The sequence below is a fragment of the Barbus barbus genome (assembly GCF_936440315.1).
Source record: "Barbus barbus genome assembly, chromosome: 12".
NCBI lineage: Eukaryota > Metazoa > Chordata > Actinopteri > Cypriniformes > Cyprinidae > Barbus > Barbus barbus.
Window position 1 is genome coordinate 26,145,061 of NC_136740.1, and position 12,871 is coordinate 26,157,931.

The 12,871-nt window shown below is 36.7% G+C and overlaps 1 protein-coding gene across 1 annotated transcript; it reads right to left on the reverse strand.

Moving 5' to 3' along the window:
- Nucleotides 1–2,923: 2,923 nt before the first annotated feature.
- Nucleotides 2,924–12,353, reverse strand: LOC306877847 (G protein-activated inward rectifier potassium channel 4-like; the record flags this gene model as incomplete). Its single annotated transcript, XM_079429840.1, has 3 exons — nt 2,924–3,267; nt 10,679–11,555; nt 12,276–12,353. The coding sequence occupies 3 exons, from the start codon at nt 12,351–12,353 to the stop codon at nt 2,924–2,926; spliced, it is 1,299 nt and encodes a 432-aa protein (XP_079285966.1).
- Between the last annotated feature and the right edge of the window lie 518 nt (nt 12,354–12,871).

Sequence of the window (12,871 nt, forward strand, 5' to 3'; positions counted from 1 at the left end):
GAGTTTTTTCATGAAGGTCACTGGGAAATTGTTTGAGGGAGGAACTATGTCGGCGAATGTTCTTTGCATTATTCACTATTCCTTTAAAATTCAGTTCTAGTAGTTTAGAGGCCATGGAGAGCAGTTAATCTCACTCTTCAAAACTTTTTTTCTGGAAGTCCTAGGGGATGTGATTAGAAAACATTGTTTATACTCTGTCTTGCATTAAACAATGAACCCAACAGGACTTGCTTTAGTTGCTTATACCATTGCATATAATAATATCAGGTTTAACAGTTGACAAAATACATTGTAGATAGAGCTGGATTAAGACAAACTGGTTTAAATCTTCTTTTTTTTCAAAGGGGTTGTAGATGCTGTTTCACATTATAATTCTTATTTCATATTCTCATAGAAACTCAGAACAGCGCATAGCGAGAAGCATAATCTTTTATTTTACTCACTTTATTATTCACTTATTGTAAAATAAAACATTATTTATTAAATCTGGTGTTAAAAAAAACGATCAAAACAAACAAAAAAACTAAAGAAGAGCTATAAATAACAGTGTGGGTGTTTCTCAAGCAGAAATATTAATGATAGACAGAATATATGGAAAATGACTAAATTAGCCAAATGACCAAATAGCCTATAAGCTACATTTCAAATAAAATGAACAAGCAACAATTACATTGTGCGTTCTGTTTGTTGGGTGTTAATATCCAACTTTTAGTGTTTGTGTTACATATCTGTCATTCAAAGAAATTAAATAATTATTTCCCACCATTAACCCTTTGGCAAAACTCAATCATTCTGTATGGTCGTTTGAGAGGTCCGCTAACCTCAGAGGTCATTGTTGGCTAACACAGAAAATCTACTTGTTAGAGAAATTATATTCTATACAGCATGTGTGTATAGTTTCATACATGATGTGGAATTTTAAGCGTATTCTATGCATATTCAACCCTTTATAGGGAATGCAATGTCCTTCATTAATGAAATAAAAAACGTGTTTGTTTTTTTAATCAGCAGTTTCACACAGGAAATGTTAGGGAAGCTTGTTTCTGCCATGAGATAAAAAATGCTAAATAAATAAATACAGGAACTTGCAGCTTTTATCTCAAAATTTAGACTTATTTTCTTGGAATTCTGAGGAAAAAGTCATAATTGTGAGAAATGAATAAATATATATATAGTGGCGGGAGGAGCAAACGACAGACACAGTGGGCGTGGTGTCAGGCCTCGGAGAGGTTTTTATTAAACAATAATCAACAAAAATAGTGTCTCAAGGGGAAAAAGTGTCCCAAAATAAACAGGGGGATCTCGTGTCCTCGTCGTGCTACGGGGCTTGTGAAGGAGGGCAGTGTTCAGGAGGGAAGGGTCCAGGGAAGGGGCGGAGTGGCCGCACGCGCTCCCCTATCGAGTCCGGGAGCGAGTGGCGGCGGCTTCTTCCAGCTGCGTCATCCTACTCCTAGGCCCCCGGAGCTTCTGGGGGACTCGACGGCCCGGCATCCTGGCCAAGTCAGCCGTCTAACGGGTGCGGCAGTCCTCCTACTCGACGCGCCCTTCCTGGACCCACGAGGACACCAGCGTGCACGCACGGGGAAGAGACCGGTCTCCCGAGGAGAGGCGCGCTCGGCATTTAAACGGCGGCGGTGACGAGGCTCTATTCACATCAGGTGCGCTTCACCACTCCCGTCGGGAGCCTGGTGAAGGGCGGCGAATACGGGACGGGGTGGTGATGATGATAAGGGGGGAGGCAGCCGACTCGTCACAATATATATATATATATTATTTTTTTTTCTTTCTTGCAATTCAGAGTTTATGTCTTTCAATTCTGAGTTTACATCTCGCAATTCTGTTTTTTTTTTCAACCATGAAATATAAAATACAAAATGTAATTGCACCTCGATCCTTTTTTCTTGCAATTCGCAGTTTATATTCAGTATTGTCAGAAAAAAGTTACAATTATGAGATAAAAAGTCACAATTACCTTTCCCGTGGCAGAAACCAGCTTCCATTCAAACATTTTTTTTCACGGAATAAAAATAAAGTTATTTGCAACTATTGTTAATTACTTCATTTCCTCAGAATCTCACAATTCATACTTTTTTCTCAGAATTGCAACAGTTGTGAGATAAAGTCGCAATTCCCCATTTTTTGTCATCCTGTGGCAGAAACAAGCTTTCATAAAATGCTAGTGTAAGCACCATCTGAAACAAATCTTAATCTCTATAAACTGGATTCAGAAATACTTAATGCATACTTAAATACTTAATACTTAAAAGCAATAATGCAAGCTCAGTAGCAGGTTAAGCAATCACAGTACAAAGCTGCAAATACATACATCTTATTAATTCAAAGCTGAAATAGGTTTTAAGCATTTTTGCGCCTAAAGTTTAAAACTTGTTAACACTTTACAATAAGGTGTCATTTGTTAACATTAGTTAATGTATTAATTAACATGAACAAACAACGAACACTACATTTATTACACCCTTTATTAATCTTTGTTAATGTTAGTTAATAAAAATACAGTTGTTCATTCATTGTTTGTTCATGTTAGTTCACAGTGCATTAACTAATGTTAACAAACAAAACTTGTGATTTTAATAATGCTTTAGTAAATGCTGAAATTAACATTAACTAAGATTTAAAAAATGCTGTAGAAGTATTGTTCATTCTTAGTTTATGTTAACTAATGAACCTTATTGTAAAGTTTTACCAAAAACTTTACCATATGCACTTTGTTCTATTCTTGAAAACAGTTAATAACAGTACCAGTGTGGGGTCAATGACAAAATGTAGACCTATAGGCCTATAGATTTGTAACAATTCCTCGGTTTATGTGGCATTTATGCAGCTGAAGTGAGTTTTTGTCTCTCCGTATATTTCCATCTGCCACACAGGGGCAGCAAAAGACTGGAGATTGCAATGCATGAACTCATTCTTGCACACACTCCATTCTGTTCACATCACCATTGCTAACAGTCTCTTCTGCGTCTTCTTGTTCTGCCTTGTTCTCCTCCTCAGGCATCTCCTCTGGGCTTGGGGGCTCTCCCAGGGTTGCTGGAGGAGAAATAGGGGGCAAAGGGATAGCTTCCCCTTTCTTTGCCAGTTCTGCAAGCTCCTTAGCGGAGCAGGAAGGGGTTGGTGTGGGGTAGGTGTCGTGGAATGTGTCATAATCCACCTCGTAAAATCCCTCCTCCAGCGAGAGCACAGGGGTGAAACGTTCTCCCCAAAGCACCTCTGAGTTCAGGTATGAGCTGCGGGCTTGACATGTCATTCCTGCGGGGAAAAAAGACAGAGGAAAGCAGTTGTGAGCACAGAAAAGTCAACAAAAATAACAGTGAAAAGAGAGGAGGCTGATTCCAAATGACTATGGTGTGAACAATCATGAATAGTTTATGCATGACACGAAAAATGAGAGACATGAAGGAGTGGGACTCTTGATGAATTCAATCCAAAGTAGGACAAAAAGCAAAAGTTGGAATGTTCATTATTTAGAGTGATACATGAATATATAGTGGTCCCAAAACGAACTGAGATGCTTAAGGCATAGGCCTACTAATAAATGTATGTATAATGTATAAATAGCTTTGTATTAGATTAAAAATATGTGACCCTGGACCCCAAAACCAGTCTTAAGTCGCTGGGGTATATTTGCAGCAATAGCCAAAAATACATTGTATGGGTCAAAATTAACGATTTTTCTTTAATGCCAAAAATCATTAGGATATTAAGTAAAGATCATGTTCCATGAAGATATTTTGTAAATTTCCTACTGTAAATATGTCAAAACTTACACATTTTTGATTAGCAATATGCATTGCTAGAACTTCATTTGGACAACTTTAAAGGCGATTTTCTCAATATTTAGATTTTTTTTGCATCCTCAGATTTTCAAATAGTTGTAGATAGATAGATAGATAGATAGATAGATAGATAGATAGATAGATAGATAGATAGATATAGATAGATAGAGTTCAGTACAAAATTCTTAAGTTTCTAATTACTTTTTGGGGCAGTTGTATGAGCTAATAATATAGAGATAAGACTGTAGTGCATAGTTTTTTATCTTGATTAGTTCAGTATTGGCTACATATTAAAACCACTTTTATAAAAGTTGCTGAAGAACTAACTGTTCCATTATGTCTTTTTCAAATATCTAAAGGTCACTGTTTAATTGTGCTTTTGACCTTTGAAAGTTAGTAATGATCCTTTCAATATGCCAATAGGAATGTACTTAAGCTTAATTAATTAAGAATATCATGTTTGCCATGAAACGCACAGACATGCATGCACATGCACCGCTGAATATTTATGGGCACAGTGCCTAAAAATAGAATACAAGCTTTCTCATCATCTGCTTAAGTGAACCTCGAATAACCGCATCAATTACTCCAGGGACGTGCAGTGACAAACAGAGCAACAAATACACTTTCAACAAGCATCTCTTTTACAAACACTTTCAAACACACACAAAACACACAGTGATATATAGAGGCTGTTATAATGAATATAAATGACATCTAGGAAACTCAGCAGATATCATTCATCAAACACATCAAAATTCATGAGATTCCCAGTGTACAGTAGTTCAATAACCACACAGGGTATGCATCGAACTATATAATCAATGAATGCTACTGCAAGAGAAGCTTCTCTTTCACTGATAACGCTCTGCAATTGACTTAAACACCTCCATACAGACATTTTAAACTGTACATTTAAAACTATTTCACTGTGAACAAAATGCTTTGTTAGCCACCCAGGGAAAATCTAAAGCATTAAAGTATTCTAGAACCCAAGCAGAAGAACACCCAAAGCCTCACTGGTACTGAAGCCTTAATTTATTAATGGAAAGAGGTTTTAAAACATCTCAAAGCCTCTGATGGCTGCACCAAACAGGTCCTGCTAAGTGCAGTACCCCGTGGGCAGTTTAAACGGCTTTATTTAAGCATCTGTGCCATGATATTCAATACCACAGACAATCATGTCTTCCGCGAGTTTATAAGAAAACATGTTTAAAATAAAGGAAGTCTATGGTGCAATTAATTCCACAGGGTTTAAAAGCCGAAATGTGCAGCTTGAATTTTTTATTAAAGCACTTACATTAATTCTTCCATACAGATAGGTTATTAAAGCTGTCTGAATCATCTTTTTAGTGGTGACACTATTGTTCTACAGTCGTGGTTAGAATTATTGGCACCCTTGGTAAATATGATCAAAGAAGGCTGTGAAAATTTTCAATCCTTTTGATCTTTTACTTAAAAAAATTCACAAAAATCTATCCTTTCATTGGATAATAAGAATTTTAAATGGGGGGAAATATCATTATGAAATAAATGTATTTCTCTAATACACATTGGCCACAATTAACGGCACCCTTTTATTCAATACTTTTTGAAACCTCCATTTGTTTAACAGCTCTAAATTTTCTCCTATAATGCCTGATGAGGTTAGAGAACATCTGACATGAGATCAGAGACCATTCCTTCATCCAGAATCACTCCAGACCCTTTAGATTCCCAGCTCCATGACTGTGCTTCTTCTCTTCAGTTTACCCCACTCATTTTCTACAGGGTTCAGGTCAGAGGACTGGAATGGCCATAGCAGAAGCTTGGTTTTGTGCTCAGTGACCCATTTTTGTGTTGTTTTTGAGGTTTGTGTTTGGATTATTGTATGGTTGGAAGATCCAAACATGGCCCATTATAAGATTTCTAACAGAGTCAGTCACTTACTGATTTTTTTATCTGTTGGTATTTGACAGAATCCATGATGCCATGTGTCTAAATAAGATGTCCAGGACCTCCAGCAGAAATATAGGCCCACAACATCAAAAACACAGCAGTATATTTCATTGTACACATGGGGTACTTTTTATCCCTGTGTTCACCAAACCCATCTTGAGTGTTTGCTGCTAAAAAGCTCATTTTTTAGTTTCATCTGACCATAGAAGCCAGTCCCATTTGAAGTTCCAGTCGTGTCTGATAACTGAATATGCTGGAGTTTGTTTTTGGATGAGCTAGGAGAATTTTTCTTGAAACCCTCCCAAACAACATGAGGTGATGTAGGTGCTGTTTGACAATAGTTTTTTTAAGGTTTTCTGACCCCGAGACTCAACTATTTTCTGCAATTCTCCAGCTGTGGTCCTTGGAGAGTCTTTAGCCACTCAAACTCTCCTTCTCACCGTGCATTAGAACGATATAGACACACATCCTCGTCCAGGCAGTTTCGTAACATTTTATGGTGATTGGAAATTCTTAATTATTGCCCTGATGGTGGAAATGGAAATTTCCTTTTCTTAAAGCCACTTCACTAATTTGTGAAGCTCAATTATCTTTTGCTGCACATCAGAAAAATATTCTTTGGTTTATCTCATTGTGATGGATGATTAAGGGAATTTAGGCTTTGTTTTCCCTCCTATTATTTCTGTGAAACAGGAAGCCATGGCTGGATAATTTCATGTTCATAATCACCCTGGAGTGCTCAAAATTGTGAATATGAATGGGAATATACTTCAGAGATATTTTACTCATAAGAATTTCTAGGGATACCAATAATTGTGTCCAACGTGTATTTGAGGAAAACATTTATTTCATAATGAGATTCTCCCCCATTTTTAATTGTTTTAGTTCAATGAAAGGTTAGATTTTTGTGATTTTTAAAAAATAAAATATCAAAAGGATTAATAATGCAGGTTTATTTTCAGAGCCTTCTTTGATCATATTTACCAAGGGTGCCAATAATTCTGACCACGACTGTAGGTGGATGAACCTATGGTTACTTAAGTCGTTTCTTCTGTTTGGTCATGACAGGAACTTTGCATAGACAAGATTAATAAGCACTTTTATCACACTTTATAGATACAATGTTTAAGTTTTTGGTTTTACTTAGGAAACAGAGTGTATTTTAGCCTTTTGGTCCCAGTGCAATAGTGATGGCATATTTTTAGGCTAAACCAGAAGTTAGCATCACCCTGGTTCCTTTGACAAAAACCCAATAGGATTTTTCCATCTGCTTTTAGACTACTGCATAAAATAAGCTCTGTGACCAACAAAAGTTCTTGATTCTTACAGATTTTTTTATGATGATCTTCACAAATGAACACAACTTTTATAAATTTTGAAGCCTAAATACAATTGGCAGAAGTAAAAACCTAAGCATACTCTATAAAAAAACTATCAACTTCAACACCTTCACCAGTAGCTTCCATCAACTCTTTCTGTCTTTATTTTAAAAACGTTTTTCCTGAAAATGAACAAGAGGGTGGCTAACTGCACACTGACCCACTCAAGACTGAAAAAGTCTACAAAAACATATTTTTTTATTAAAAAAATTGCATCATGCAAAAAGTGCAAAGTGCATGTGAATTAAAAACAGATGGACACGAGCAAGCAAGCAGATGTTTCAGCACATTGCTATCTTCAGTTTTTCCTGAAAGTTTGAATTAGAATAGTTTGCAAGAGGGAGTTTATAACCACAATGATGATGTGAAAGTGGACTAGTGAGTAGATTATATTTTTCTGTTTAGCGTGATGATGTCTAAATGTCCATGACAACCTCTGTAGTCCCGCTCAGCCACTTGTTAGAAACTACATTATTTAAAGACATGTAAAAGCTGTAAAATTCACTGTTGTATTTTTATGTTGTAGAGTAAAATGTGAAAATATCTGGCATTTCTAGTATTTAACCAAAAACCCATTGTTGCTCAGGTTGAGACTCAAACTAGAATTGCTATGAGAACAATTATATTTGTTATTAGACTTGGACTCTCTGTTCATTACTCTTGTCTCCCTGATGGTATTACTCTGATTGGCCATGAGCTACCAATCCTAAACCTCCATTACTTATCACTTGAAAGGCCCAAAAAGGACTTTATTTAGTAAATCAATAATTATTCTTATATAATTTTCCAATTTCGTTAGGCCTTGAGGTAAAATCCTGACCTGAATAGTTTGGTATCTTTTTCTGATACTGATTCTTTTACTGTTATCCTGCTTTTTGTCTAATAATAGTTTGGTTAAACCTACATCGACTGAAAGTGGGATGCTCTTGAAAGTCAGATGTGAGACAAAAAAAAGTATAACTGCACTGAACAAGTGATGATTGTGGACTGAATCAAGCTACTCACTGCATCCCACTCCTGAGCAATGATTCATTATTTTAGATGTAGGAGAGAGTGTGTTTGTGACTGCGTGTGTGTATTTATGTGTGCGTGAGAGTGAATTTCTTTATAGTTCTTTCAATTGTCTTCTGCTCGCTAATTTCCCTGAGGCGGTCCTATTGACAGGCCATGAGCTTGTCTTACTGAGAGACATCTCAAGAGTCCTCCATCCTTCTGCTCCATGCAGGCAGCAATATCTGTCTATACTGACACAGAGCACAATGCAAAAGCTAATTAGCATAGTGTAATTGCTGTCACATGAATTCACTGTCAATATAATTAGAGAATCCCATGAAAATACCACATCACGCCCTGCTGTCAGCATTCAGATACCAGGGGAACTGTGGTAAATCTGGTCACTTTCCATGTTTGACTTGCAGGCAACACCCATTTAAATACTCCTGACTCATCCAAAGAGCTCTAATATACCTGGAGAGAGCCCATTCCCATTTATCTCAATGGCAGTAACTTGGCCGGTGCATCCAGCAACACTTCAGAAAACATTTACGCACAGTCATGTTGCTCCAAACTCTATGACCTTTTTTTCTACCATGGAATACAAAATGAGAATTTTTAAAGAAGATTCTGGGAACCCCTTTCAGTATAATGAAAGTAAATGTGGACTAGGCCTGTCAAGCTGTTTGAAAGACCCAAAAGCACGGTAATAGTATCATAAAAGTGACTTGTGTGCTATATTCCAGGTCATCTGAGTTTATATGATAGCATTTAACCTTTGCAACCAGATCAGTGAGTTCATACATACATATCTATATCTATATCTATTTCTATCTACCTATTTGTCTGTCTGTCTATCTATATATACCTTAAAAGATTCAGACAATAAAACAAATTTCAATATTACATAAAGATAATGCAAGTAAATACAAAATGCAGTTTTTAAATGATGATTTCATTTATTAAGGGAAAAAAGCTGTCCAAACCTGCCTGGCCCTACGTGAAAAATTAATGTTAAATCATGAAATAACTGTGATTTACCACAGAGTTCCAAGGCAAAAGCCACTGCTGACCAAAAAGAACACAAAGACTCGTTTCATATTTGCCAAAAAAACAACAACATTTGATTATCCCCAAGGCTTTTGGGCAAATATTCTGTGGACTGATGCAACAAAAGTTTAACTTTTTGGAAGGTGTGTGTCCCGTTACATTTGGCGTAAAACCACCACAGCATTTCATAAAAAGAACATCATACCTACAGCCAAACATGGTGGAGGAGGTGTGATGGTCTGGGGCTGCTTTGCAGCTTCAGGACCTGGACGAATTGCCATAATTGATGGAAACAAGAATTCTGCACTCTATCAGAAAATCCTGAAGGAGAATGTCCGGCCATCAGTTTGCGACCTCAAGCTCAAGCGCACTTGGGTTATGCAGCAGGACAATGATCCCAAACACACCAGCAAGTCCACCTATGAATGGCTCAAGAAAAACTAAATTAAGGTTTTGGAGTGGCCAAGTCAAAGTCCAGACTTAAATCCGATTGAGATGCTGTGGCATGACCTTAAACAGTTCATTCATGCTCGAAAACCCTCCAATGTGGCTGAATTAAAACAATTCTGCAAAGAAGAGTGGGCCAAAATTCCTCCTCAGCGATGTGAAAGACTCATTGCTAGTTATCACAAAAGCTTGATTGCAGTTGTTGCTGCAAAGGGTGGCACAACCAGTTATTAGATTTAGGGGGCAATTACTTTTTCACGTAGTGCCAGGCAGGTTTGGACAGCTTTTTTCCCTTGATAAATGAAATCATTATTTCAAAACTGCATTTTGTATTTACTCGGGTTATCTTTGTGTAATATTGAAATTTGTTTGACTTTGATGATCTGAATCATTTAAGTGAGAAATAAGCAAAAAAAAAAATATATATAGATATATAGATAGATAGATATATAGATAGATAGATAACAGTTTTGCTTTCTAACTAAATGTCTACTTTTGAATGGCAGCAGTGTTATTTTAGTATCACTGAGATCCTACTACAGTTTTTGTCAATATTCTGAATTAGATTTTATTTCCTGCTTTCATGTTAAGTTTAGTTAAAGTTTTAATAATTTTGTTGTGTGTTTTTGTCATTTTTATTAGTTTTTGTTGCTTTTAAATATGTCTATATAGTTTTTGGTAATATTTATTAATTTTAGTTATTTTATTTCATCAAGTTAAACTATATGAAAACTAGAAATGCTATGCCTTGGAAAGTAGGCGAAATAAGTTTTTTATTGTATTTTATTTCAGTTAACATCTCTTTTATTTAACTAAATATACATACATTTGTAAATACATGGATATAAACATAAATTTGGTAACTGTAATATCCCTTAATAGCAGTCAAGGGAGAAGTTTATGTTTACATTTTTAAACTGAGCATTGGTTAAAGATATATTTGAATAACCAATTATTATTATTTTACCAAAATATATGTCACCTGTTGAATGGCAGTCAATGGAGAAATGTTTTTGCCAACATAACTAGTGTAATTATGGCATTTCCCAGCACTCATTCTCCATGATCTACTCTCACCTGTAGCCTCCACCATTCCTTCCAGAATGACCACTATTTCAAACTCTTCTCGCGCCAGTTGCTCCTGAGAGATGTCCCAGAAGGGGCTGTTCTTGTTGATCTCATGGCAAATGATCAGCGGTGACACCAGGAACAGTCGATCGTCCCCCGTGTCAAAGCCCACGTTGATGTCCGTCTGGTTTAGAGGGATGAACTCTCCTTCCTTGGTCTGCTTAGAGCGGATGAGCTTTGCCCTGATCGAGGCCTCCACAATGTGTGAGTTACGCAAGTCACCAACGCGGAACATCAAACACAACTTGCTGTCCCGTATGGATATCACAGCTGTGTTGGAAAACATGAGTGTTTCGGCACGTTTATTTGGTTGTGAGATTTTCACAAACATGCAGCCCACCATGAAGGCATTAACGATGGAGCCCAAGATGGCCTGCACCAGAAGCAAGATGATGCCCTCTGGGCATTTGTCTGTTATGACACGGTACCCATAACCAATGGTGGTCTCGGTCTCAATGGAAAAAAGGAAGGCTGAGACGAAGCCATTGAGGTTATTGACACACGGCGTCCACTCGTTGTCATCAGTGTGGTCCAGGTCTCCACGGGTGTAGGCGATGAGCCACCAAATTAAGCCAAAAAACACCCAGGTGGTGGTGTAGACCAGCGTGAAAACCAGCAGATTCAAGCGCCACTTTAAGTCCACGAGCGTGGTGAAGATGTCCGTCAGGTAACGGTAGGTTTCGCGCACATTTCCGTGGTGGACGTTACACTTGCCATCCTTTTCCACATAGCGCTGACGCCGTTTTCTCAAGTGACCTCCTGGGGGATCAAAAGCATCTCCTCTTCCCACAACTCCCCTGACAACCATCGTACGGTCTGTGGGGATCTACCGACAAGAATGGAAAAAGAAGTCAGAAAAGAAACATTTCAAGTTTGGCTAAAAGAAAACATAAAACAATAGCAGTTAACATCATCACTATTGTAAACAAAACTTACTAAAAGAAGGACAAGCTTTCCAGCAGCTGAAGCAATAATCAAACACTTTTCACTAAACACTAAATTTATATTTCCAAGTTTGCCATTAAATTTTATAATGTTACAAAAGATTTCCATTCAAAATAAAAACTTTTGAACTTTCTATTCATCAAAGAATCCTGGAAAAAAAGGAATTATCATTGTTTCCACAAAAGTATTAAGCAGCACAACTGTTTTCAACATTCATATTAATCAGCACATTAGAATGGTTTCTGAAGGATCATGTGACTGAAGATTAGAGCGAAAAGATTCTGAAAATCCAGCTTTGCATCACAAGAATAAATTACATTTAAAAATATATTAAACTGTAATAATATTTCACAATATTACTGAACTTACTTACTTTTTTTAAATTAAATAAATACAGCCTTGGTGAGCAGAGACTTCTTTCAAAATCTTACTGACCCCATTGTATTTAGCTACTTTTTTTACTGGTTATCGTGAATGCAACTAATCTATTGTAAACTACGAGCAGTTGCTTAACAAGTTACAGTTGCAAAGTAGCTTCTCCAAAATTCATACATGTATAAAAAAAATCATAAAAGAAGAGTAAATGTGAAACTAAACTTACTTTTTCATTGGAATCAATCCATTTTTTTGGCAGCTTGATGCCTTGTTTTTCCACATCCTGGCCCTTAAAACTACTCATGGCCCGGAAGCCGTAGATGTAGCCTGATCCAACAGTAGCTGGAGCTCTCCAACTATTAGAAGAAAACACACGAAAGCTAGTAGGTGAAACTCATAATGGAGAGCAAAGCTTAGAGAGTAATTTACCACAAACAGTGAGATAAATGTGCCTGCAAGCAGTCTTAATTAAAATCAGAGTGTTAAATTATGTTGCTATACAGTGTTTGCTTACCTGCACACCACATTTACACAATTAGTCTCTGAATCTGTTTTACAAATCAGTGCAGTTGTTACAGCACTGAATACATAATGAATTAAAAGGCAAGTGTCATCACTAAAAAAGTTAGTTTTCCCCTAGTCAGCTCTGTTATTTGTATAAATTCACAGAAACTGGAATTAATGTATTAAAACGTGATAAAAAATGATTTTATTGGTTTGCAATAATTTTAATAAGCCAAATAAACCAAAAGCCCTTGACTTAAAAATGTTAATCACACATTTTACTTCAAAAGCTAGATATTACCTATTTATAAAATAAAT